Source organism: Trachymyrmex cornetzi, unplaced genomic scaffold (genome assembly GCF_001594075.2).
Source record: "Trachymyrmex cornetzi isolate Tcor2-1 unplaced genomic scaffold, Tcor1.1 scaffold67, whole genome shotgun sequence".
Taxonomy (NCBI): Eukaryota; Metazoa; Arthropoda; class Insecta; order Hymenoptera; family Formicidae; genus Trachymyrmex; species Trachymyrmex cornetzi.
The window spans coordinates 3,259,004-3,284,400 of record NW_017299992.1 but is presented as its reverse complement, the minus strand read 5'-3'; the positions used below and the strand labels follow the sequence as shown (position 1 = coordinate 3,284,400).

General features: G+C 36.8%; 1 protein-coding gene across 1 annotated transcript in view; it reads left to right on the top strand.

The window, feature by feature from the left end:
* Nucleotides 1–25,397, top strand: part of dpy (fibrillin-like protein dumpy) — a 78,977-nt gene that overhangs the window by 19,368 nt on the left and 34,212 nt on the right. Inside the window, 29 exon segments of the mRNA XM_018517061.1 lie at nucleotides 80–213; nucleotides 6,702–6,845; nucleotides 6,922–6,999; nucleotides 7,408–7,590; nucleotides 7,821–8,147; nucleotides 8,318–8,698; nucleotides 9,093–9,416; nucleotides 9,745–10,050; nucleotides 10,393–10,701; nucleotides 10,782–11,096; nucleotides 11,187–11,480; nucleotides 11,712–12,038; nucleotides 12,152–13,123; nucleotides 13,238–13,570; nucleotides 13,834–14,133; nucleotides 14,420–14,749; nucleotides 14,886–15,194; nucleotides 15,320–15,631; nucleotides 15,845–16,162; nucleotides 16,366–16,995; nucleotides 17,137–17,451; nucleotides 17,781–18,092; nucleotides 18,387–18,692; nucleotides 19,044–19,361; nucleotides 20,724–21,047; nucleotides 21,678–21,986; nucleotides 22,350–22,676; nucleotides 23,196–23,498; nucleotides 23,687–23,989. Of these exon segments, the coding sequence (XP_018372563.1) occupies nucleotides 80–213; nucleotides 6,702–6,845; nucleotides 6,922–6,999; nucleotides 7,408–7,590; nucleotides 7,821–8,147; nucleotides 8,318–8,698; nucleotides 9,093–9,416; nucleotides 9,745–10,050; nucleotides 10,393–10,701; nucleotides 10,782–11,096; nucleotides 11,187–11,480; nucleotides 11,712–12,038; nucleotides 12,152–13,123; nucleotides 13,238–13,570; nucleotides 13,834–14,133; nucleotides 14,420–14,749; nucleotides 14,886–15,194; nucleotides 15,320–15,631; nucleotides 15,845–16,162; nucleotides 16,366–16,995; nucleotides 17,137–17,451; nucleotides 17,781–18,092; nucleotides 18,387–18,692; nucleotides 19,044–19,361; nucleotides 20,724–21,047; nucleotides 21,678–21,986; nucleotides 22,350–22,676; nucleotides 23,196–23,498; nucleotides 23,687–23,989 (9,443 nt within the window).

The window sequence follows — 25,397 nt, the reverse complement described above, 5'->3', positions numbered from 1 at the left end:
TATTATGGCAGGATAATAAAATAATATAACAATTTATTTTTGATCGATATTATCACTAACGATTTGTTGATATAGGTAGCTCAGATAGAGATTTAGGAGACTGTCGAACGAATGGATGCGGGAAGAACGCCGAATGCATTAGAGATGGAGCTATATTCGTTTGCCGATGTCCACCAGGTACAAGCGGTTCGCCAGATATCGAATGCACAACAGGTAGGAAAATACAGCCTACTAACTTTTTAACCGAGCCGCGATTGATTAATTTTATGTACAGCATTTGTGACTAGCGAGCAATACTGACAATCACAGGAACATGGTCCGTAGAATAACCATGTATCGTTTAGTAGGACTTGAGTAATACTTAAACGTATTAATCGAGTGAAAACCTTAACATCGAGAGACAGATGTGATTGGAGCAGTATGTCGCCACGATATTGGATATATACATATTTTACCTACAAGCAAAGAGTACAACATTACCTGTACATATTATACAATATAGGATATACTGTACATAATTTTGAGATGAGAGAACACGTTCCACACATATCTCACACATAACTTCATATGTAGAATGTTTATTTCAGTATCCAATCTGTCTTGAGGATATAATTGAATAAACAAAAAGACACTCATTTGCCTTATAGTGCCACTTGAATACAAGGAGGTACACATTTACAGTCGACACCATATATCTATTTTAGGATTAATACAGATTGGGAACTGCGAAAGGGACATTCTCATATACCCATGCTTGATATTTGCTGATATTCACGGGTTGTTATTTCCTCTTATTCTGAAATCTGTGGGGGCTTGTGTTGTAAATATCGCTGCTTGCCATTGTAATTTCTCTGAGAAGATGTCTGATATTTTGAAAAAGTGTAAAGTCGTTACTCTATACCTCTTCACAGAGCCTACCCTACTTTCATCATAAATACAAAGCATGTGGTTTATGTTATTTGTGAGAAAGTTTCTTTTCACAGTTCTTATAAATGCTTTTTTCTTTGTTTTTCCTGTCCCATCACCCACGATCCACCGACTCTACACCGACTTGAACACCACTATCGTGACAATAGAGCGCGAATGCACCAGCGACTTAGAGTGTCCCAATGAAAAAGCCTGCATAAATCTACAATGTCTGGACCCGTGCGCGCTACGCGGTGCCTGTGGGATCAATGCCCTGTGCCGAGTGGTTCTGCACAAGCCGCGTTGCTCATGCCCGCAGTGTTATATCGGCATGCCCCACACGGCCTGCCATCCAGATTCCAAATGCGACACGCTCAATCCCAAACCTACGCCGAGCATCGGTTGTTCCTCCGACTACGACTGTCCGGAGAGTCTCTCCTGCCACTCGCAGACAGGCGAGTGCCGCGACCCGTGTTTGAGTTCTCGGTATACTTGCGAGGTCAACAAGAGATGTCAGGTGCGGAATCACAAACCTATGTGTGTTTGCAAATACGGCTTCGTAGTCAACGAAATTGGGGAATTGACCTGCGCTCCTGACACGCTTACCTGCTCGAGAGACTTTGATTGTCCCTCGAACACTGCGTGCGTCAATGGGAAATGTCAAAATCCCTGTAATGTAAGAAACAAAAGACCGTGTCCAGCCGATAAAACCTGCGATGTCCTGGACCACCGTCCCGTGTGCATTTGCACCAAAAACTGCAATCCCTCCCTCTCCATTTGCCTGCGAGACAGTGGCTGCTCTCCAGATTTGGCGTGCCGTAACTATCGCTGCGTGGACCCATGCAGAAACTCTACCTGTCCGGCTGATGCCCCCTGTTACGTGGAGGAGCACAAGCCTATCTGCAAGTTCTGTCCCCCCGGCTTTGTGCCAGATACTAAATACGGATGCATGAAAGGTAAACACAATTTCTCAGAACACTATCTGAATCTTGTCATTTCTCATAGCCGTTATCACATCTTTACATTGCCTGGCCTTACACGAGACATACAATTGCTACTTTTCAGGTTTCCGATCGTACAAACAGCAGAATATAAAACTTGCTTACTTCTGATTAACTTGAGATTTTTATTTAATTTTTTATTAAATTTACAAGATCGTTTTTGTCAAGTTGCAATTGGATGCACAAGTTTCTTTGTTCTGTTGTCTGGACGCATATTTTAGGTTCCAAGTTACAGATACAAGTTTCCCATACCTTAGACTCCTGCTCTACTTTGCCGATCTCCTTATTACTGAAGGATTCTTCCGTTACATCTGTCTCTGTAAAGACTTATATATTTCTTACAATCAGCTTACCTATTATATGCGAGCATGCTAACTCTTAATTTGTAGTAATTGAAATAAAAACTGTAAACTTATCTGTAGCTTAGCCTAATCAGAGTCGCTCCCCGATTAGCAGTTTTGCTACTTTATTAGATATTATGTTTACATTATATTGTATCCGCAGCAGTTCTTCATCCCATGTCCAAGCCAGTTTGCGAGTCCGATGATGATTGCAGCGACGCAGAAGCCTGCGTCGAAAGCTCCTGTGTTAATCCCTGTATCAATGGGTGTCAACTGGCAGTTCAATGTCGAGTTGAAGCGCACAGGCCTATTTGTGATTGCGAGCTTAACGACAAACATTGTTCATCTCATGGTGCAACGACATTGCGTTCTATAGATTTAGATCATACTTTTGAGACAGTTCACACTACATTACAAACAACAACGGGCACTCCGCCATCCACATCATCCGTTTCCACTACGGAGATGTTAACCGTTGCATATACGGAGGAAAGTACGATTACTTTAACTGACGTTACCGGAAATTTATTGGAAAATATTACTATTGAAACGACAAGTGAATCAGATACGACAATTGCATCGACAGAAATTGTTACCGAGTCTCCGGAACGTTCAACGACCATATCTTCGATATTAAGTACAACCGAAATTAACATTTTAAATGATACTTTAATTTCGACGATAAACGTTGATGATTTAGAGAATGCAACATCTAGTCCCTTTACCACTTCAACATTTGAAACTACTAATTTTGAAATTGAAACTACTTCAACAGAATATACAACAGCACGCAGTATTACTTCTAAAATTGAACAAACGACGCATAGTACTCCAACCATATATAATACAGAAGAAACTTTTACAGGATCTTCTTCTACTGTAACTGAGACAACAAAGAGTGAATTTGAATTTGGCTATGAAGAAAATGTTACAACAACCGAAATAACTGGAACAACTGCCTTTCAAAATATTACTGCCACTTCTCCAGTTACATTCAGTCGTACCGAGATTACTGATGTTACTGTATCTGGCATGAATACTGAAATAACGACTTCTAAGCCATTGAAAACAAGTAGCGTTACTGAAGTTCCTGAGAATATAACTACAGTTCCTACCGTAGAAGTTCCTAATGTAAGTGGTGAAGAAACTTCCACATTAGCAACAACTATACAATCTATTACTACGCAATATTCTACTACCACAGAATTAACAGTAAAGCCATTAAAAGAAATTACTGAACCCTCTGTGGAAAGTACCACTAATCCAATGATTACTACAACATTTTTTACTCAAACAAATCATACAATGTCATCCCCGAATGTCTTAGAGTATACATCCACAGATATTGCCAAAGAAATCACACAAGAATGGAGCACTGTTAAAACTGATTCGCTTGATACAACTGAGCCATATATAAAAGATACTACTTTATTTTTTACAACATCTGAGTCTCCTACATTTACGACAAATATTATTGACAGCGGTTCTCACAAAGCCACTCATATTTCTGCAACAGAACAATATACTACAAAACAGTATACTACAACTGAGGAGTCTACAAGACAGATTTCTACTACAGAACATCGTACATTTACAGAAGATCATTCTATTACAGAACAGATCTTCACCACAAAGCAACATAGCACGCTAGAAAATTCTACGGAAGGATACTTTACAACAGAACAATTTAGAACATCACAACAACCTACGGAACAGATCTCTGATGCTACAGACAATTATAGTACATTTGAATATTCTACAGAAGCGCATTCCACTACAGAGCATAAGACATCAGAACAAACAGAACAATATACTACATTTGAACAATCTACAGAACAAATCTCGACTACAAAGCAATACAGCACTACAAAAGAATATTCTACAACAGAACAGTTTACAACATCACAACCTACAGAACAATATACTTCTCCAAATCAATATACTTCAACTGAAGAAATTACAGAACAGATCTCTACTACAGAACATTATAATACCTCGGAATACTCTACAGAAGAATATTTCACTACAGAACAATTTAAGATATCAGAACAATCTACATTTGAACAATCTACAGAACGAATCTCCACTACAAAACAATACAGTACTCCTAAATACACCATTACAAAAGAATATTCTACAACAGAACAGTTTACAACGTCACAACAACCTACAGAACAATATACTTCTTCAAATCCATATCCTTCAACTGAAGAAATTACAGAACAGATCTCTACTACAGAACATTATAATACCTCGGAATATTCTACAGAAGAATATTTCACTACAGAACAATTTAAGATATCAGAACAAACAGAACAATACACTACGTTTGAACAATCTACAGAACAAATCTCCACTACAAAACAATACAGCACTCCTAAATATAGCACTACAAAAGAATATTCTACAACAAAACAGTTTACATCGTCACAACCTACAGAACAATATACTTCTTCAAATCAATATCCTTCAACTGAAGAAATTACAGAACAGATCTCTACTACAGAACATTATAATACCTCGGAATATTCTACAGAAGAATATTTCACTACAGAACAATTTAAGATATCAGAACAAACAGATCAATACACTACATTTGAACAATCTACAGAACAAATCTCCACTACAAAGCAATATAGCACTCCTGAATACAACACTACAAAAGAACATTCTACAACAGAACAGTTTACAACGTCACAACAACCTACAGAACAATATACTTCTTTAAATCAGTATACTTCAACTGAAGAAATTACGGAACAGATTTCTACTACAGATCATTATAACACATTGAAATATTTAACAGAAGGATATACTACTACAGAACAGTTTAAGATATCAGAACAAACAGAACAATACTCTACGTTTGCGCAATCTACGGGACAAATCTCTACTACAGAGCAATACAGCACACCTAAATATTCTACAGAAGTATATTCTATAACGAAACAATTCAGAACATCACAAGAGCCAACAGAGCAATACACTACTTCGAAACAGTATACGTCAACTAAAGAATCTACAGACCAGATCTATACCACAGAAAAGTTTTCCACTACAGTAGGATTTGAGACATCTGAGCAGCCTACTACATTTGAACAGTCTACAGCAAAACAGATCTCTACTACAGAACAGTACAGCACATTTCAATATCCATCTGAACAGTTTATCACATCTACGCAATCAATACAATATAGTACAATTGAATACTCTACAGAAGAATATTCTACCACAGAATTTATTACATCTGAAAAATCTACAGAGCAATCTCTGACTACAGAATATTATACGACGTCTGAAATTACCCAGAATAAAACAGATATGTTTTGTATCTTACATACAGATTGTACAGAATGCGAAACTTGCATCGATAGTTTTTGTCGGAATCCATGTAAAACTGATTCATGTCCAGAGAATGTTTTATGCGACGTTGTAAATCATCGGCCTGTGTGCTTAGACTCAAGTATCGAGCAGAGTACGTCTAATTGTAGTGTACTCCCAGGTAAAAATTTCTCTTGTCGGGAACACTTTCATAAGTGTGGTGTCATTTTATGTTTACTGTCACCAATGTTTTTTACAAGCTTCCTCCAGTGTATGAGGCCATATGATCGTATCCAGATGAAAATTGGGAGCAACCAATTCTGGAAATTGTAGACACTGCTTACCGAATTAGTCATTTCATGAAATGGCTCATCGGTGTAAATTCATGAATGAAAATGTGATCGATATCATAAGGGCAGCTCATAACGAACCTGTGTGTCCTCCCATGTGATGACCGAATCGAAAATAGTCAATAAGCAGTCAGACACTGTTTTCCCAAATGCAGACAAAGGACTGCTGCATTAGCGCTCTACGCATGATGTGTACATTAATGCTTATGCACGATTTTCTCTCTTACAGCTTCTTTGTATCTAACGTGTGTATAATGAATTGCAATTTTAATCGTCTGCGTTTAGAAGAAATTATCTTTTATGCAAACTTATGATATATAGTAATACTGTGACATGTCGTTTGCAAAGTTTATAAAGTTTTTGCGTAAAATTAGGATTATTGAGTTATTATAAAATAAATTAGAACTTCTCTGTGTGCGTGCATGCGTGTGAAAGATGATTTCGCTCGATGTAGACAATTTCGATCAATGTCTTTTTTTAAGCTGCTATATACTTATTGACACATATGTAACACAAATATCACTATATGTCTTAAAGGAAAGAGTACATCGTCCTTGTATATTTATGTTTATATATATTGCACTGACACACCCATGTGATAGATCCAAGTAATTGTGCATTTTTTATAACTGCTGTTTTTGATATACAAAAAAAAATACAAAAATAGCAGTTTAAACTGAGGTCAAATAGATTTTCTATTGGGACATGTACATTAACATTTCACGACTTTCTCATCATTCGTAACATTAATTCCTGCACCTAATGTACATTTGTTTCGTTAGACGTGAAATGTACAACGCACAACGACTGTCCCATCCAATTGGCTTGTGTAAATCATCAATGCGTAAATCCGTGCACTTTGGGCAATCCATGCGACTTCATCGAAGCTTGCCATGTTCAATATCATAGGCCGGTTTGCGTTAAAGGTATATTTGCAATTGAATTGAACAACATTTCGCACATCCGCAATAACAAAATTTATATTGTATACGATTTTTTTAGTGGAGTCCAACGAGGCAGAATGTCCTTATTGTCCACCTGGTATGCAATGCGATCCATCGACAAACACTTGCATCAAAGGTTCGTACTATCGCCAGCACTATACTTGGTTTCATCTGATTTTATTTTCAGTTTTTTATAGCCGTCGAGAGATTTGTAAATATGTATGTACTGTACATATTTCACGTAAATATTTTGCAAATTATGCATAAGATCCTCTTCATACATAGCACGAAACGTTCAGTTTTATTACTGTCGTGCATGATCACAAAGAATAATCTCTTTGAGATATTCCTTATATTTTTTCTGAATATATCTTTCTTATCTCGGAGAATGTTTTTCTCTTGATCGAAAATTCGCATACTTTTTCGCACATAAAAGTCAAGAAAATCACACATTGCTACGCAAAGAAAATTTTCTTTATCTCAATTCTTATACTTGTGCACTACACTTTCTGGGGCTACATGGGCTTTCCCACTCTTTCTTTAGCGGGTTGCACTAGCAACAAGGATTGCCCTCTGACAGAAGCGTGCATTGGGCACGCTTGCCAGGAACCCTGCCTAGTTCGAAATCCCTGTGCGGAACATGCTGTTTGTATTAATACAAATCACGGAGCAGATTGCAGTTGTGAAGAAGGCTATCACGGAAATGGATTCTCTTATTGCGATTTGTGTAAGTTTTACAATGAGATATCAGATAATGCAAATAAATAAAACATCAGAAATTATATAATATAAATTATTGATAGGTATTATTGATAGGTAATATTCAGAACAGTTGATGCGAAAATCTAATGCAAATTATTAGCACAAATAAGAGTTACAAATATTGTCAACGACATTTAGTTAGAAATTCATGTATAAATATGTGCAAAAATAAATTAGCATATTCTACGATTTCAGTGGAAGAAACGAAGAATATTTGTCAATATAACGAAGACTGTCCTCCGAACAAATACTGCGATCGACTCAACAGACAGTGTATTAATCCTTGCGTCGAGTTTGATTGCGGAGATAATGCGAAATGCGTCTCCAGTAATCATCAAGCGCAATGTACATGCCTTCCAGGTTATCAAGGAAATCCTCACATTGGCTGTCAGGAGATAGTGCTGACTGTCGATCCTTGCGTTCCAAATCCGTGCGGTTTGAACGCTTTATGCGAGAATGACAATGGAAATCCCGTTTGTTTCTGTCCGAAAGGTCTAACTGGAAGTCCGTTCGAGCAGTGCAGTATGTATACATTTTTTACGAAGTATAATTATGACGTTTATTTTGTTATTTTAAATTATAAATGTAGATCCAAGTATAACAGAGAGAGAGAGAGAGAGAGAGAGAGAGAGTGTGTGTGTGTGTGTAAAAAAAATTAATCCTTTAACGAATCAATTTTGTAATGTATCTAGTTCCCGAAGGTGACCAATGTGAAGGTGATCCTTGCGGTGCTAATTCAGGATGTCGAGTGGTGAGTGGACAGGTGAAATGCTTCTGTTTACCAGGATATGAAGGTCATCCACCGAATTTCCCCTGTACACTTCCTAGTATCTCCTGTGATCCTTCTCCATGCGGTCCTAATACTCGTTGCTCCGTGTTGGATAATGGCTTTGCGAAGTGTACCTGTCTATCTGGCTACATTGAAAGTCCTAATACTATTAGAGGATGCGTGCCAAAAGCCGATCAATGTGAATTTAATCTGTGTGGTTTCGGAGCGAGATGCAATAGCACGAGAGTACCACCTTGTTACTGTCCAGATCTCACAATTGGAAATCCATACAAGAGTTGCGGAGGTAATTGTAATCAATAATTGAGTAATATAAGATGAAAAGAACTCATTACCAAATATTAAAACTCTTAAAATTATTATATATTTCTTAAAAATTATAATAACTTTAACTAAACAAACTATTGAGTTTATTTGTACAAGTTCATTACAATTTTATTGGGCTTACTGGTTTAATTAAAACATTTTTTTAATGTAAAAAAATTCTTTAAAATGCTTTATATTTTCAATTATTTTGTTTATAAATTTATAATTCATAATATTAAATTAAAAAGTTTTTGCGATATACAAACATCTTCTATAATAAACTTTCGCGATATATATAAACATCTTAAATAACATATAACTATAAAACATTGAACGATTAACAATAAAATGTTTTATTAATTATATTATTGCAGTACGACCAGAAGAACCATACGATCCTTGTCTATTATCACCCTGTGGCAAAAACGCTATTTGCACGGCAATCGATGGCATAGCTAAATGCACATGTATACCGCCATTTGTCGGTAATCCGTATATAGATGGTTGCGAAGCCGAGTGCATTATTAATCGGGATTGCGAAAGTCATCTGGCTTGTTTTAATCAACACTGTAGAGATCCATGTCCAGGCGTATGCGGCGCTAATGCGCATTGTGAAGTCGTCGATCATCTTCCTATGTGTTCTTGTTTGCCAGGATATACCGGAGATCCGTTTAGAGCCTGTAAAGTAGAGAAACCTCGTATGTAGACATATTTCAATTTATGTACTTTGCATGTTTTATCTGTTATACATACAATATTTTGTTACTTTGGATAATTAAACATTTCTTTTTAAATCTACTATAATAAACTGTTAGTTTATATATAATATTTCATGTATATACATATATATATATATATGTGTGTAAATATGATATTTTAAAACTTTTATATTTGCCTTTTTCATAAAATATCTTATTTGAATTCAAAATATATGTACGATAAAAATTGAATGATAAGTTTATACTAACTATATAAGAACAATATTAATGTAATATGAAAAGTTTAATTCGGTTTCATTTTTTGTAGTAGTGCCAGATCAGAATCCGTGTATGCCATCGCCATGCGGTCCACACAGTATTTGCCGTGTAATGAACGATCGTGCAGTTTGTTCATGTAGTCCAGGTTACCAAGGGACTCCGCCACATTGCCGTCCGGAGTGTCTCGTTAGCACGGAATGCCCGGCTCATCTGGCTTGCATTGATCAAAAGTGTAATGATCCTTGCCCAGGATTGTGTGGTTTGAACGCTGATTGTCAAGTTATCAATCACAATCCAATTTGTAGTTGTCCTCGTCAATATGCTGGCGATCCATTCACGCAATGCGTTAAAGAAGGTAATACATTGTGTTAACAATACATTGTATTGTAATAGTTTAATAATGGACCTTTATTAAATACCGAATATGCCTTTCCAGCTCATTCTTGTATTGTTAATTATAGGCAGTAAGATATAATAGTAGTTAAAATATTTAATTTTTCCAATTTTCAAACATATGGCGCAGAGCTCATCTCTAATGATCGAGAAGATGTAATTCATGTTGTAAGGAGAAACGTAGTAAATTAAAGGCATTTGCTAAAATTCAATTTTTATGAATTAAATAAATAATGTATTTATTGTTGAGAGTTCTACGAAAAGGCTGTTTGAAATATTTAATCTGTCATACTTTTTTTTCCAGAACCTTTACCGCCAACAACGAATCCTTGTTTGCCATCGCCTTGCGGGCCTAATGCTGATTGTCGGGTTCAAGAGGATCATCCGATATGCACATGTATCAGTGGCATGTTTGGAGCGCCGCCAAATTGTAGGCCAGAGTGTGTGATTGATCAGGACTGTATTAGCTCCTTAGCTTGTATTCAAAAGAAATGTTTAGATCCATGTGTTGGATCGTGCGGATTTAACACGAATTGTACGGTGTTGAATCATCGACCTATTTGTCATTGTTATGAAGGCTATGAAGGAGATCCTTTCTCAGGTTGCGCCAAAGGTAAGATTTTAACAACTTTAGCGATCTTAAATTGATGTATTATTGCATGTTCCGGTTAAAAACACATTTTTGCTCTTTAGCTGTTTTCCCAGTGCAATTACCGTGCGATCCTTCGCCGTGCGGTACGAATGCTGTATGTAAAGAACGTAACGGCGCGGGATCTTGCACTTGTTTACCTGATTATACTGGTGATCCCTACGAGGGTTGCAGACCGGAATGTGTTCAGAATTCAGATTGCGCTCATACGAAGGCTTGTATTAACAACAAGTGCAAGGATCCATGTGTGGGAGCGTGCGGAATTAATGCGCAATGCCAAGTTTATAATCATCAACCATCTTGTAGTTGTCTCTCTGGTTATACCGGAGACCCTCTTACGTCTTGCCATATACCAATAAGTACGTCAGTGAAATTTTTCCTAGGTTTTTATATATAGCCATAAATAAGAAGGAGTTTAAATAGTATATAACATTATCTATTTTTTGTAGAACCTTCAGCACCGGGCGATACGTGCCAACCATCTCCCTGTGGACCGTATAGCAACTGCCGCGTTATTGATAATCACGCAGTGTGCTCCTGTCAACCTAATTACATCGGTAGTCCACCGTCATGTCGGCCAGAATGCGTAGTCAGTACGGACTGTAGTCCAAACACGGCGTGTATCAATCAAAGATGTAAGGATCCATGTCTAGGCACATGCGGTGTGAATGCAGACTGCCGAGTGATTAATCATAATCCAGTCTGCATCTGCGCGATTGGCTATAGCGGAGATCCGTTCTTTGGTTGCGTTAAGGAAGGCAAGTTTTCAAATTCTTTTTTAAATCATTGTCTTGAAATTTTTATCTCCAATATACTAGAAATTTGATTAATTTATATACATTTTTAATATTTTCTCATTATTTGAATTACTTGAATTACTACTTGGATTATAAATTAATATAAGAATTTATAATACACGCAAAAATCTACGAAATCTAAGTCATCTTAATGTATTGATGCGCAATTCATAACAGAAGTAACACCTTTACCGAAACCAAGCGGCAATCCTTGCGTCCCTTCGCCGTGTGGACCGAATTCCCAATGTCGGGTGATTGACGGCTTCCCGGCATGCTCGTGTTTACCGAATTACGTTGGTCGCGCACCAAATTGCCGTCCCGAGTGTGTCATAAATGAAGGATGTCCCGGAAATTTGGCGTGCCAAAACGAACAGTGCGTGGACCCGTGTCCAGGTTCTTGCGGCGTAAACACGTATTGCAATGTCGTAAAACACAATCCCGTCTGTATCTGTAACGAGGGTTACACGGGTGATCCATTTACGGAATGTATACCAATCGTAGAAGGTACGTGTTTGTTTATAAAGATTTGGCGAAGTGTTAAACTGATGTAGTTATTTTGATTTACTATTTATTTCCTAATAGTTATCATATAATTATATATAATTAATTGATTCCAGCGCCTATTACAACAGAGCAACCACGCACGCCGTGTAATCCATCGCCATGCGGTGCCAACGCAGTGTGCAACGAGCGAAACGGAGTCGGATCTTGCACATGTCTACCGCAATACTTTGGCGACCCATACATTGCTTGCAGACCAGAATGTGTGACTAACGCCGACTGCGACCGCAGTAAGGCCTGTCTGAACAATAAATGTGTTAATCCATGTCCTGGTACTTGCGGCCAAGATGCCACTTGCCGCGTGGTCAATCATGCCCCGATGTGCTCTTGCCTGCCGGGTTATACCGGTGATCCGGTAAACGGCTGTACCATCATCATCGTGACGCCGTTGCCCGTGCCAATTGATCCTTGTGATCCATCGCCATGTGGACCCAACAGCAACTGTCGAACGCACGACGGACACGCAGTGTGCCTCTGCCAACCAGGATTCTCTGGAGTTCCGCCCACCTGCCGACCGGGTTGCATTGTCAGTTCTGAATGTCCACAGAACAGAGCGTGCATTAATAACAAGTGTGCGGATCCGTGTCCAGGTTCTTGTGGACAGAACACGAATTGCCTTACGGTGAATCACAATCCTATATGTAGCTGCGCCAGTGGTTACTCCGGCGATCCCTTCGTTCATTGCACCAGGATCAGCACTACGTCGCCGTCGCCGAAGGGAGAAGGAGACCCTTGTCTACCGAATCCATGCGGCCCGAACTCTCAGTGCAGAGTGATAGGCTCTCATCCAGCATGTTCTTGCTTACAAAACTACATCGGCCGTCCACCGAATTGTAGACCTGAGTGCACCGACAACTCGGAATGCTTTAATACCGCAGCGTGCATTAATCAAAGATGCAAGAATCCCTGCCCTGGCGCTTGCGGCGAGATTGCCAGATGCACAGTGCAAAATCACGTTCCAATTTGTATCTGTCCGGAAGGATATGAGGGTGATCCCACTGTGCGCTGCGTCCTAGCATCTCCACCAGGTGAATAGAAATTCTGATATTTATATAGAATTAAGTTGTTGAAGAAGGGAGTTATTTAATAAGATATAATAATTATATCTAAATATTACAAGTTTTTATTTTATATATTTATAGCGACAGATAGGACCGTGTCGAATCCGTGCTCGCCGAATCCTTGCGGTCCCAACGCGCAATGTCGTGAAAGAAACGGAGCAGGTGCCTGCGGATGTCCACCAGATCTAATAGGCGATCCGTATGATATCATTAAGGGATGTCACAGGGAATGCGAAACGAACAATGACTGCGCACCGCAGTTGGCGTGTGTTGGTTTCAAATGCACAGATCCGTGTCCCAATACTTGTGGAACGTTATCTATTTGTAACGTACAAGCTCACGTTCCTGTCTGCCTGTGTCCACCAGGATATACTGGAGATCCATATTTCGCTTGCGAAATTGAGGAGATGATAAGTAAGTATTTTTAGTAATGGAATTATAAATTTAGAAATGAAAAATAAGTATTAATTACAGTTATTAATTAACTAAGTTAAAATAATCCTAATAATTATTACATTTAGTACTTAATCAATATGGATACACTATTATAATTAATTGTGCAAATAAATTGCGATAATCATAATTATTGAAAGGCTGCACTTTAAATAATTGTTTTTTAAGAATCATTTTTGTATAAAATTAAAAATTCATGAGAAATACAATGTTATTTTCCTTAGAAACATTAGAACCATGTTCTCCATCACCTTGTGGACCTAATAGTAAATGCCGAGTTGTCAACGATCAACCTGTATGCACCTGTTTACCAGAGTACAGGGGTATTCCACCGTCGTGCAGACCAGAATGTATCGTTAATGCTGAGTGTCCCCTGCATCTAGCATGTATAAATAAAAAATGTGTAGATCCTTGCCCGAATATCTGTGGATTGAAGGCACAATGTATTACCAAAAACCACAATCCAATTTGCACCTGCCCTGCCGGTTTTACAGGAGATCCTTTCACTTTCTGCTCGCCACATGGTAAGGATTTTACACATGTAAACATTTTACATTATTATATATTAACGTCAACATGAATATTCTAAAAAAATAAACTGAGATAAAATTGTATTGCTTTTTACATTTACGTTGAATTACATTTACATGAATTTTTAATATCACATTTTTCCAAATTATATTTTACATATTTATTAATTTTATATATTTATTAACTTTGTATATTTATTAATTTGAAAAAGGAATGTTATTGATATATTTACATAAATTTCTGTTAGATATATACAGATATATACTAATCGTTTTTCAGTTATTACCGAAATCCCGATAACTGAACGGCCACCATCTTGCACTCCATCGCCTTGCGGTCCAAATTCCTTGTGTCAAATATTATCTGGTAATCCTGCTTGCTCTTGCCTGCCAAATTACATTGGTGTACCGCCGCAGTGCCGACCGGAATGCATCTTAAGCACCGAATGTAAGAGCCACCTCGCATGTGTCAATCAGAGATGTGCGGATCCTTGCCCAGGCTCGTGTGGAATAAACGCTCAATGTCACGTATTAAATCATCTGCCAGTTTGCACGTGTATGGAAGGTTTCACCGGAGATCCATTTACGCAATGCAGCATTATTCCACCAGGTAAAAACATAGAGCAACGCATTATATATATAATGAATAAATACTTCGCTATTTGCAAAAAATTAATTGCGAAACAAAAATCAGATCAATTTGATTTAATAATTTATTTTTAAAATAAACATTTTTATCTGCGTAGTTACAGAATCACCATCCACGGACCCTTGTGCGCTATCCCCATGTGGTCCGAACGCCATATGCGATAATGGTGATTGCAGATGCTTGCCCGAATACATCGGTAATCCTTATGAGGCCTGTCGTCCCGAATGTATTCTTAATTCGGAATGTGCCCGCGATAAAACTTGTCTGAAGAACAAATGCAAGGATCCTTGTCCCGGAATATGCGGCCAAAACGCGCAGTGCGACATAGTCAATCACATTCCTGTCTGCTCTTGTCCATCTGGATATATTGGCGATCCATTCGTTAGCTGCCGTGTTCAACCTAGAGGTATGCAAAGAAAACTATTTTTTTTTTATTTTCTTCCATTTCATTGCTATTATAACTATAGCGCCAATTTTTCACCAAATTTTTAAAGTCAGCTTGTGTTAATTGAAAAATTAATTTTTCTGCAGTACCAGATTCTCGAAAAGATCCGTGCACGCCTTCGCCCTGCGGACCGAACAGTCAGTGTCGTAATGTCGAAGATCACGCTGTGTGCTCCTGTCTTCAAGGCTACCTTGGTTCTCCACCATCCTGCAGACCAGAGTGTCTCGTTAGTTCTGAATGTCCGCCAACGCGAGCCTGCGTAAACAAAAAATGCACAGATCCATGTCTGGGTTCCTGTGGCCTGAATGCGAGATGTGAAGTGATCAATCACTCGCCAATATGCAGTTGTTTACCTGGACAAACTGGAGATCCGTTCAGAAGTTGTTACGATATTCCACGTAAGAAACATTAAATTATTCGTTTGCAAATAAAACGATAATAATTTTATATCAATAGAATTAAATATAATTTTAATAATGTTTAAGAATTGCACAGCAAAGATCGATTTTATCAATTTTTTGAAAATTATAATAAATGCAGGAGATGTTTGCAACAGCTTTGAACAAATTAAATTGGCCAAATAAATACAAAATGTTGTATCAATATTTTAGTACCACCAGAACCTAAAGACCGGGGCGATCCTTGCAATCCTTCGCCATGCGGACCAAACGCACTTTGTCAGAACACAAATGGACAACCGTCATGTTCGTGTCTGCCCACTTACATTGGCACTCCGCCATCATGTCGACCAGAATGTTTGATCAATCCTGATTGTTCGCCGGAAAAATCCTGCATAAACATGAAATGTAAAGATCCCTGTCCGGGATCCTGTGGGGACAACGCTGAGTGTAAAGTGGTGAATCACGCAGTAACTTGTTCGTGTAAACTCGGCTACACGGGTAATCCGTTCGTGCAATGCGTGCTAGAAGGTACACATTTATTTATGACTCATATTTTGACTGATTTTTTACCCATATTAAGCAAGAGCGAGATTTAATTTTTCTTAAATCAAATCGTTTATTTTTTGCTGGGATTATTTTTACACTTCTGCTGTCTATATTTTATTAGAACATTACATTTTTTTAGCTAATCAATTTTGAGCCAATTAAATACTAGACAATTTTTTCTGCAGAGGAACCGATGAACCCTTGTGAGCCTTCACCGTGCGGAGCTAACGCAATCTGTCAGCAACGAGATAATGCTGGCGCTTGCATATGTATCGATGATTATCAAGGAAATCCTTACGAGGGATGTCAACCGGAATGCGTCCTCAGTGCGGATTGCTCTACGAATAAGGCTTGCGTTCGCAACAAATGCAAGGATCCTTGCCCAGGTGTGTGCGGCATTCGAGCACAGTGTTCAGTGATCAATCACATTCCCACGTGTACTTGTGAACCTGGATACGTCGGAGATCCATTTACAACTTGCACTCTACAACCGGAGGTGGATACCGAGCCTACTGTAAGAGATCCATGCTCTCCTTCACCCTGTGGACCGAATAGCTTGTGCCGCGCTGTAAACAATCAAGCCGTGTGCACATGTCAAGAGTCTTTCGTTGGTGTGCCACCAAATTGCAAGCCGGAATGTGTCGTCAATTCAGAATGTCCGCAAAATAGAGCCTGTTATAAATACAAATGTACTGATCCGTGCCCCGGCACATGTGGAATTGAAGCCAATTGTCGTGTTATTAATCACAATCCACTCTGCAGTTGTCCGCAAGGAAAAACGGGCGATCCCTTCTCTAGATGTTTCCCTGAACCTGGTAATTTTCCAGATATATTTAATTAACTGTTTAACGTGTTCTATTTATTTATTTACGTATGTAAGGATAGTATTAAAAAGTTACATATTATTTCTTATTATTACTATATTTATTTATATCTGTATATATTTAATCATTTAGTTGTGCCGCTACCACCGGTGGATCCTTGCTTCCCTAGCCCATGTGGACTCTACGCGGAGTGCAAAGTAGTCAATAATCAAGCTGCATGCACTTGTTTGAAAAATTACATAGGAATACCGCCCAATTGCCGTGCAGAGTGCGTAGTTAATACAGATTGTCCATCGGATCAAGCTTGCATCTCTGAAAAATGTCGCGATCCCTGCATTGGTTCCTGCGGTCAAAATGCTGATTGTCGAGTACAGAATCACATACCAGTTTGCTTGTGTCAACCTGGATATTCCGGCGATCCTTTCACATTGTGTACAGTAATTAGAGGTACGTCTTGAATTTCTACAAATTACTTCGTATATTTGATCGAAAAAAACAGATAAATATTTTTTTTAATTGATTTTTTAAATAAAACGTTTTGTAAGTATAAATAGATAATATAATCTGGTAGATAAATATATACTCGTATATATATGTATACAGATAATTTATGCAGTAAACGTAGAAATAAATAGAATTTGATAATTTATTGCAAGGTACAATACATACTGATAAATCGTTTCAAAATAACATAAAGTAATAAAAGTTTTCTTTTCTTAAAATTTTACATTATTTTCTTTATTGATTTATGTAAATGTGAAAAATTAATGTTGCAGAACAACCAAAGATTCCCGAAGATTTGTGCAGTCCGTCACCTTGCGGACCCAACACAGAATGTAACGAAGGTGTATGCAGGTGCTTGCCTAATTACTTTGGGGATCCATACTCGTATTGTCGGCCAGAATGTACAATGAATTCAGATTGTCCTCGTGTTAAAACTTGCATCAATCAAAACTGCGTGGATCCTTGCCCAGACACATGCGGTCGTGATGCACGTTGCGACGTTGTTAATCACGTTCCAATGTGCAGTTGTCCGCCTGGTTACACTGGAAATCCATTTCTTTTATGCCGACCACATATACCAGATGGTAAGTTTACAATTATATTTTATAATAAAAATATACATGTATAAATATACATATATATGAATGTTAAAATAAAAGTACAACTAATAATGAAATAAAAATAAAATTATTTTATATAATTCAATATATAAATATTATAATAACTTTTATATAATTTTATGTTTATTATTAATTTTGAATTATATATATATATATATATATTAAATGGAAATTATTTTTTAAAATATAAGTTTTACGATATATTAAATATATTTACATTATCGTTTCTGATAACTATTATTCGCATCTCATTTGCAGATACCATTAAACAGCCTTGCACACCTTCGCCTTGTGGACCAAACAGCATCTGCAAAGTCGTGAATAATCATGCTGTATGTTCTTGTCAACCTGGTTTAATTGGCAGTCCACCCGCCTGCAAACCAGAATGCGTTATTAGCGCTGATTGTCCATTGACACAAGCGTGTCTAAATAATAAATGCCAAGATCCATGTCCAGGCACGTGCGGACAGAATACGAACTGTCAAGTGGTTAATCATAATCCAATATGTAGCTGCTCTGAATCTTACACAGGCGATCCCTTCACAATATGTTATCCACAACCAAGTAAGTTATTTAAATTAAACATTACAGTATTAATAAATTTAGTATTTTATAATTGGATCAATTGTAATTGATCGATGATTATAAGAAATAACTGATCTTAAAAATTTCTAAACATTGATCTAGAATGGCTGAAATTATTAACGAGATATCTATGTAATTTCCATTAATTTTTTATCTTTATAAATTGTTAATGGCGCATATTATTAAAAGAAACCTGTGCTTTTTTGTTGCTTAAAAATTAGTTAGTTTTTGAATTTTATATATGTATATCTTTTGGATAATCAAATTATATTTTAATTATTCTAGCATTCAATATACTAAATTTTTTCATTTAAATATATTTCTTTATAGAAACACCACCTGCACCAATGAATCCGTGTCTGCCATCGCCTTGCGGTCCAAACGCAGAGTGTCAAGTGAGGGGTGACAGTCCTGCGTGCTCGTGTATCGAAAATTATGTTGGTTTGCCGCCCAATTGTCGACCGGAGTGCACGATTAATCCTGAGTGTCCGCCGCAGTTAGCTTGTATGCAACAAAAGTGTCGCGATCCGTGTGTCGGTTTGTGCGGTCCGAACGCTCAGTGCTCGGTAGTGAATCACCACGCGGTTTGTGCATGCATCAACGGATACACCGGAAATCCATTCAGCGCTTGTGAACAAGTACCCGAGGGTGAGTACACAAATGTTATTTTTTATTTCTTCTTGTTACAATCCCTTCCGCAAATGTCGCCATTTGCATGCAGGCGCGGCAGGTAAGTGCTTCTATAATATGACTAATGATAATAATAAGTCACAAGATGGTAGCTCAAGAATTTTTTTTTCTTATCAAATAATACCGATGTTCAAAGTTATAGCGGTCCAAAATCTTGCAATTTGTTGAAACATTTCTCAAGAGATTGCTTAAGTATTATTTATTATATAATACGATCAACTGTTTAGAAAATCAACTAAACTTTGAAAAACTGTTTGATAATCATCACCGTTCTCGTTAGATATGTGATTATATGGTTTTAGAAGTCAGACTGAAACTTATCGTGTCTTAATTACATAAAGTTAATGTGAGAATATATTTGTGCAACAGTAGCACATAATCACAAAGAGATCTCTAACAGAAGGTGACAATAAATCACGTATGTTAGGTGGTGGGGCCTATAGATATTAGGCTCGTAATTGCACTCATTCCTGATTAAAATCAATAACATAAGATTATGTATACGTGTCCCGAATCCCTACAATTAACAGAAAAACAATGTAGCACGCAATCATCCCCCATGCCTGAGCGTACTGACCCAGAAACCTAATGCAGGAAAAACCAATAATGACAGATAGTCACAAAACTGGTGACGGGGCCTATATCCAATAGGCTCTTGGCTGCACGTACCCTTAATTGACACTGAGCAACTAAGCGATAGAACTCTAATCTCTGCGATTAATTGTTGAAATGTTTATTGCACGCACTGTCGAAGCGAATCCGTTAAAGACCCACTCACATGTAAGAGCACTCTGACCTTTGACATATGCTGTGGACCACCCAATAATCATGCTGCACATATCATTCTCGAATAGATCAATAATGCAAAAAGTGTTACTGCAACGAGCGCAACTCCTACAAAAAAGTTTTAACAAACTCTGATGAAACACACTACAATATAGATCCCAAAATAGGATAGTCGTCCCATCCTCAAAGAAATAATATGTTGCCAATCGTGTCCCGCACTCTGTAATTAACTCGATTAATTAATTCGATAGAAAATCGAACACGCTTGATGAAACAATTGCTAGAAAACATTGCCCACTAAAACTGATAAACTCTTCGAGATATTCGTCAACTGATGATAACCCAGCATTAAACCATGCAAAGCTATTACGTCGCACTACCATATGAGGCTTATTGCTTATTAGGAATTCGCAATGCGAAAATGCGAAAAAAACTGTTGAAAGTCAAAGAATTCCTCAGCCTAGCACCAGCTTTTGGAGAAAAATGCTGCATGTGTGTTCAATTAAGTCTAAATAAAATTTCTTTTTATAATAGATACACCCCTAGACATTAGAAAACCATGCGAGCCTTCCCCTTGTGGCATCAATGCCGTCTGCCGTGAGAACAATGGCGTTGGCTCGTGCACCTGTCTGCCGGACTACCTAGGTGACCCTTACCAAGAATGCAGACCCGAGTGCACGCAAAATTCTGACTGTTTGACAAGAATGGCGTGCGTGAGCTTGAAATGCAGAGACCCTTGCCCAGGAACATGTGGAGTGAATGCTCAATGTCAATCGGTTAATCATCTGCCGATTTGTATTTGCATTCCCGGTTATACCGGCAACCCTTTTACGCTCTGTTCCCCAATAGTTGAAATCCGTAAGATTTATTTCCATATTAAATATTTTATTCATTGTATTAAAAAAATTCCGATTTCCAATGTGTATGCAGCTGTATACATATCATAGAATGTTTACTACACACACACACACACACACACACACACACACACACACACACACACACACACACACACACACACACACACACACACACACACACACACAATGTAAAATTATAGAAACATATTTCACTTAAAAGTTAACTTTTAGATTCATTGAAAATGTAATTATTTATTATTATTTATTTAAAATATTATATAATCTAAATAAAAAATTATTTATCTCAGATTTCATATTTTTATTTTGCTATTTAAAATAATTTTAAATATATTTATTATGATTTTATAGACACAAGACATATTTTCAATTTAAAAAATAATTAAAGCGATCTGTTTGATCGCACATATACAGAGATAATTTAAATTTTTTGCTGTACTTTATTTGCTGTACTTTATTTTATTTTTTAATATGGATCTCAATATAATACGAAGTTTATTATATTGAGGAAACTAATATTAGTTTGAATTTGAACATGAGAAAGGACAATATATTATTGCCTAGAATAATTCATAGAAAGTAGTACATAATAATATTTTTCTCCACACAGTACTGCCAGAAACAAATCCGTGCAGCCCATCTCCCTGTGGACCAAATAGTAAATGCCGAGACATAAATGGCCTTGCCGTTTGCACTTGCCTCCCGAATTTTATCGGCAGCTCTCCCAACTGTCGAGCTGAATGCGTAATGAACAGCCAATGCTCTCAAGATCTTGCTTGCATCAATCAGAAATGTATATCACCTTGCCCGGACCCATGTGGTATAAACACACAATGCAGAGTAATCGGTCATAGCCCCATCTGCATCTGCAATCTCGGTTATACCGGAGATCCTTTTACGAGATGTTTCCCCGCTCCACGTAAGAACTTGGTCTCTCTCATTAACTTAATTTTTTATGATCATTCGCTTCATTCGTTCGTTCATTTATGGTCATCAGCTTCTTTCATTTATATCACAAGTTTATTTTTTATAATCCACAATCATTTAAAACTTTGAAATAACGTTACAATCATTGTCCCCAATTCACTTTGTTATAATTGTCATAATATCATAATATCAATCATTTTGATGCTATGTATGATATATCGTATGATATGTAATACTATTTTATTATTTTTTTATAATATTCTCATAAACGCAGTTGATTTATTGCTAAAATCAACATCTCTGGAACAAACAGCGAGTTTGTTATGATTACGCTGTTTTATTATTGGATTTTTAGAATCGCTAGATTTTCCTGTAGTCTCCAAAGATCCCTGTTTACCGTCTCCATGCGGCATATATGCGGAGTGTAGGAATATTGGTAGTACACCATCATGCTCCTGTCTTCCGACCTACAGAGGATCACCACCAAATTGTCGCCCTGAATGTCGCGTAAATTCCGAATGCCCGATGAATCTCGCTTGCAACAATGAGAGATGCAGAGATCCTTGTTTAGGCTCCTGCAGCATCTCTTCATTGTGCACAGTCTACAATCATATACCTGTGTGTACTTGTCCCGAAGGATTTACTGGCGATCCTTTCACTAATTGTTATCCCAGACCAACAAGTAAGAGACTTCCCAAAGTCCTAAAACTATGAAAAATTTGTTTTAAAAAAAAATTTCGCGAAGTATGATGCACAATACTTCTTGACGCTTTTTAGATATATTTTGATAATAATTTTAGTGTCAGTGAATGTGCTAAATAATAAGAGAACTTAAATTTGCTTAAACAGCATAAATGTTTAATTTCGGAAAGACATGTTTACTTTTTATGTGGATTGTTTAATGTTTGCATTGTCTGGTTTGGTCAATATTTTGTTATATTTAAAATAGAAATTTAAACAAAAATAAATATCTAATGCTTTATTTTTAAAGTTTTTTTTTTACGTTGTTTCGTTGCAATTATCATTACAGCATCGATTAGATTGACATAAATTGAAAAAATATCCGATGCGTTAGACACGAATATAATAGCAGATTCCATGTCTGAAATATTGCGTGAAAGAAACTTATGCGTTACATTTCGTGAAGTTTTATTTCAAATTCTGTTATAATGTTTAGTTTCTTATCCATATTCTTTTACAGTGGCACCTGCAGTTATCGACCCTTGTAATTTGAACCCTTGTGGACCGAATGCACGATGCAATAATGGCATCTGCATATGTCTGCCTGAATACCAAGGTGATCCTTACGTGGGTTGCCGTCCCGAGTGTGTCATGAATACTGATTGCACCCACGATCGTGCGTGTGTGCGCAACAAATGCATGGATCCCTGCCCGGGCACGTGCGGTCGAAATGCATTATGTTCCGTATACAATCATGTACCTATGTGCACCTGTCCGACCGGAATGGCCGGCAATGCCTTTGTTCAATGTTCCATAGTCGAAGGTATAATAATAATAATCAATGAGATCGATTTATAATTTCTATGAATGATTATCGATAATGATAATCGTAGATTCAATTAAAAAAAAAAGTTCTTTAAAGCTTATTTTCTATTATTATTGTTATTGAGATACTGCTTGTATTACTTTTTTGGGAACAAGGTGTAAGATTGCTATTATATCGAATGTTAGATATCCCGAAAAGAGATTCCTGCTCACCCTCGCCCTGTGGACCCAACAGTGTTTGCCGAGAAAACAACGGGCAACCTGTGTGCTCATGTGTGGCAGGTTTTCTTGGTGTTCCGCCAACATGCAGACCGGAATGTACTGTCAGTTCTGAGTGTATTCTGACAGAAGCGTGTAGCAATCAAAAATGCATAAATCCTTGTCTCGGTGCATGCGGAATTCAAGCTACATGTCAAGTAATCAATCATAATCCCATATGTAGCTGCGGAGAACTCACTGGAGATCCATTTATTCGGTGTATTTCACGACGTAAGAACAAATATCAATTGCAAAGAGTCATTAAGCAATTAACATTAATATCTATTTTAATGTTTATTGCTTAATTCCGCTTATTGCTTAATATTTAAATGTAATATGTAGAGATATAAAAGAAAATATTCTGCTTTTTTTAAGTTTGAAATACGTTAAAAATTAGCAATAAAAAGCAAAATTTTATTACTTTACACAATATTTGTTATTATAACAAACAAGTAGAGGAGAGTTATCCAATGCATACCAGTCGCATAAAATCATGTCTTATCGATATTTTATATTATTACTCAATGTAATATTTAGGGGCAGTTGTTCCATACGTGATAATTTACCTATTAAATAAATAAAAGAGTAAAAGAATAAGAGCCTAAGAAAGTAAGAGAGTGAGCTGAAATTTACCGATATACTATTATTATAACAAATCGATATTTTTAGAAAATTTCTCAAGTTTCTTAAATATTACTACAAGATAAGACTGATAATAGATAATAATAAAGCTAATAATTGATGAATACAATTGCAAAAATAAACCCAAGCCAGGTTTTATTTTTTACTTTTTCATTATTTAATAATTATTAAATAATGTTCAATAAATTTAATTATAAAAATCCCTTGATTTCTTTTTTTGATAAAATTGACTATTATTAAAATTGAGTATTAGTTAATGATTCTTTTTAATCTTTTACTCTTTTAATATCTTATATTTTTAATGATTTTTATTTATAAATTCGATACTTTTTCAAAGCAGATACGGTTTAAAAGACTTATAGATACAATCTAAGCGATTAAGTTGACCTAAATCGTATCTTTTGCAGTATGGTATAAAAAGACTTATAACAAATTGATTTGTTATTGGTGAAAAATTTAATATGTAATAATAGATATCTGAAACATAAAGTTACCATTTCCAATATTTATTTACGTACAAATCAGTACTAAATGGAAAAATAACAAGAAATAACTTAAATGGCATGCATTTGGCGCGCGCGCACCAAAATACACACACTCTCCTCTATATATATATATATATATGGGGCATTCTTTCTCAAATCAGCCACCCGCCTGCGCATTTTATTTTTAAAGATAAAATTTTTTTCGAAACGTCAAAATTTCCGCCTAAACCTCAATTTTTTGATGCCGTATGGTGTTTTTTATTTCCTTCTTATGGGTGTGACCGAGGGTGTGACCATACGTTAAAAATAATGCTCAGACTTACCAAAATACTTGAAAAATGCAAAAATAACGTTTAGAGAGCTTTTTTTTTAATGATTTAATTAAGATAAAAGATACTCGCGACCTAGATATGTTTTTTAAAAGTTCATGACATCAGCTAAGATCACGTACACCCTCGACTTTAGCTTTACCCGATGTTATTGTCGCGGCTTATTCGTCGCCGGTTGCTGGG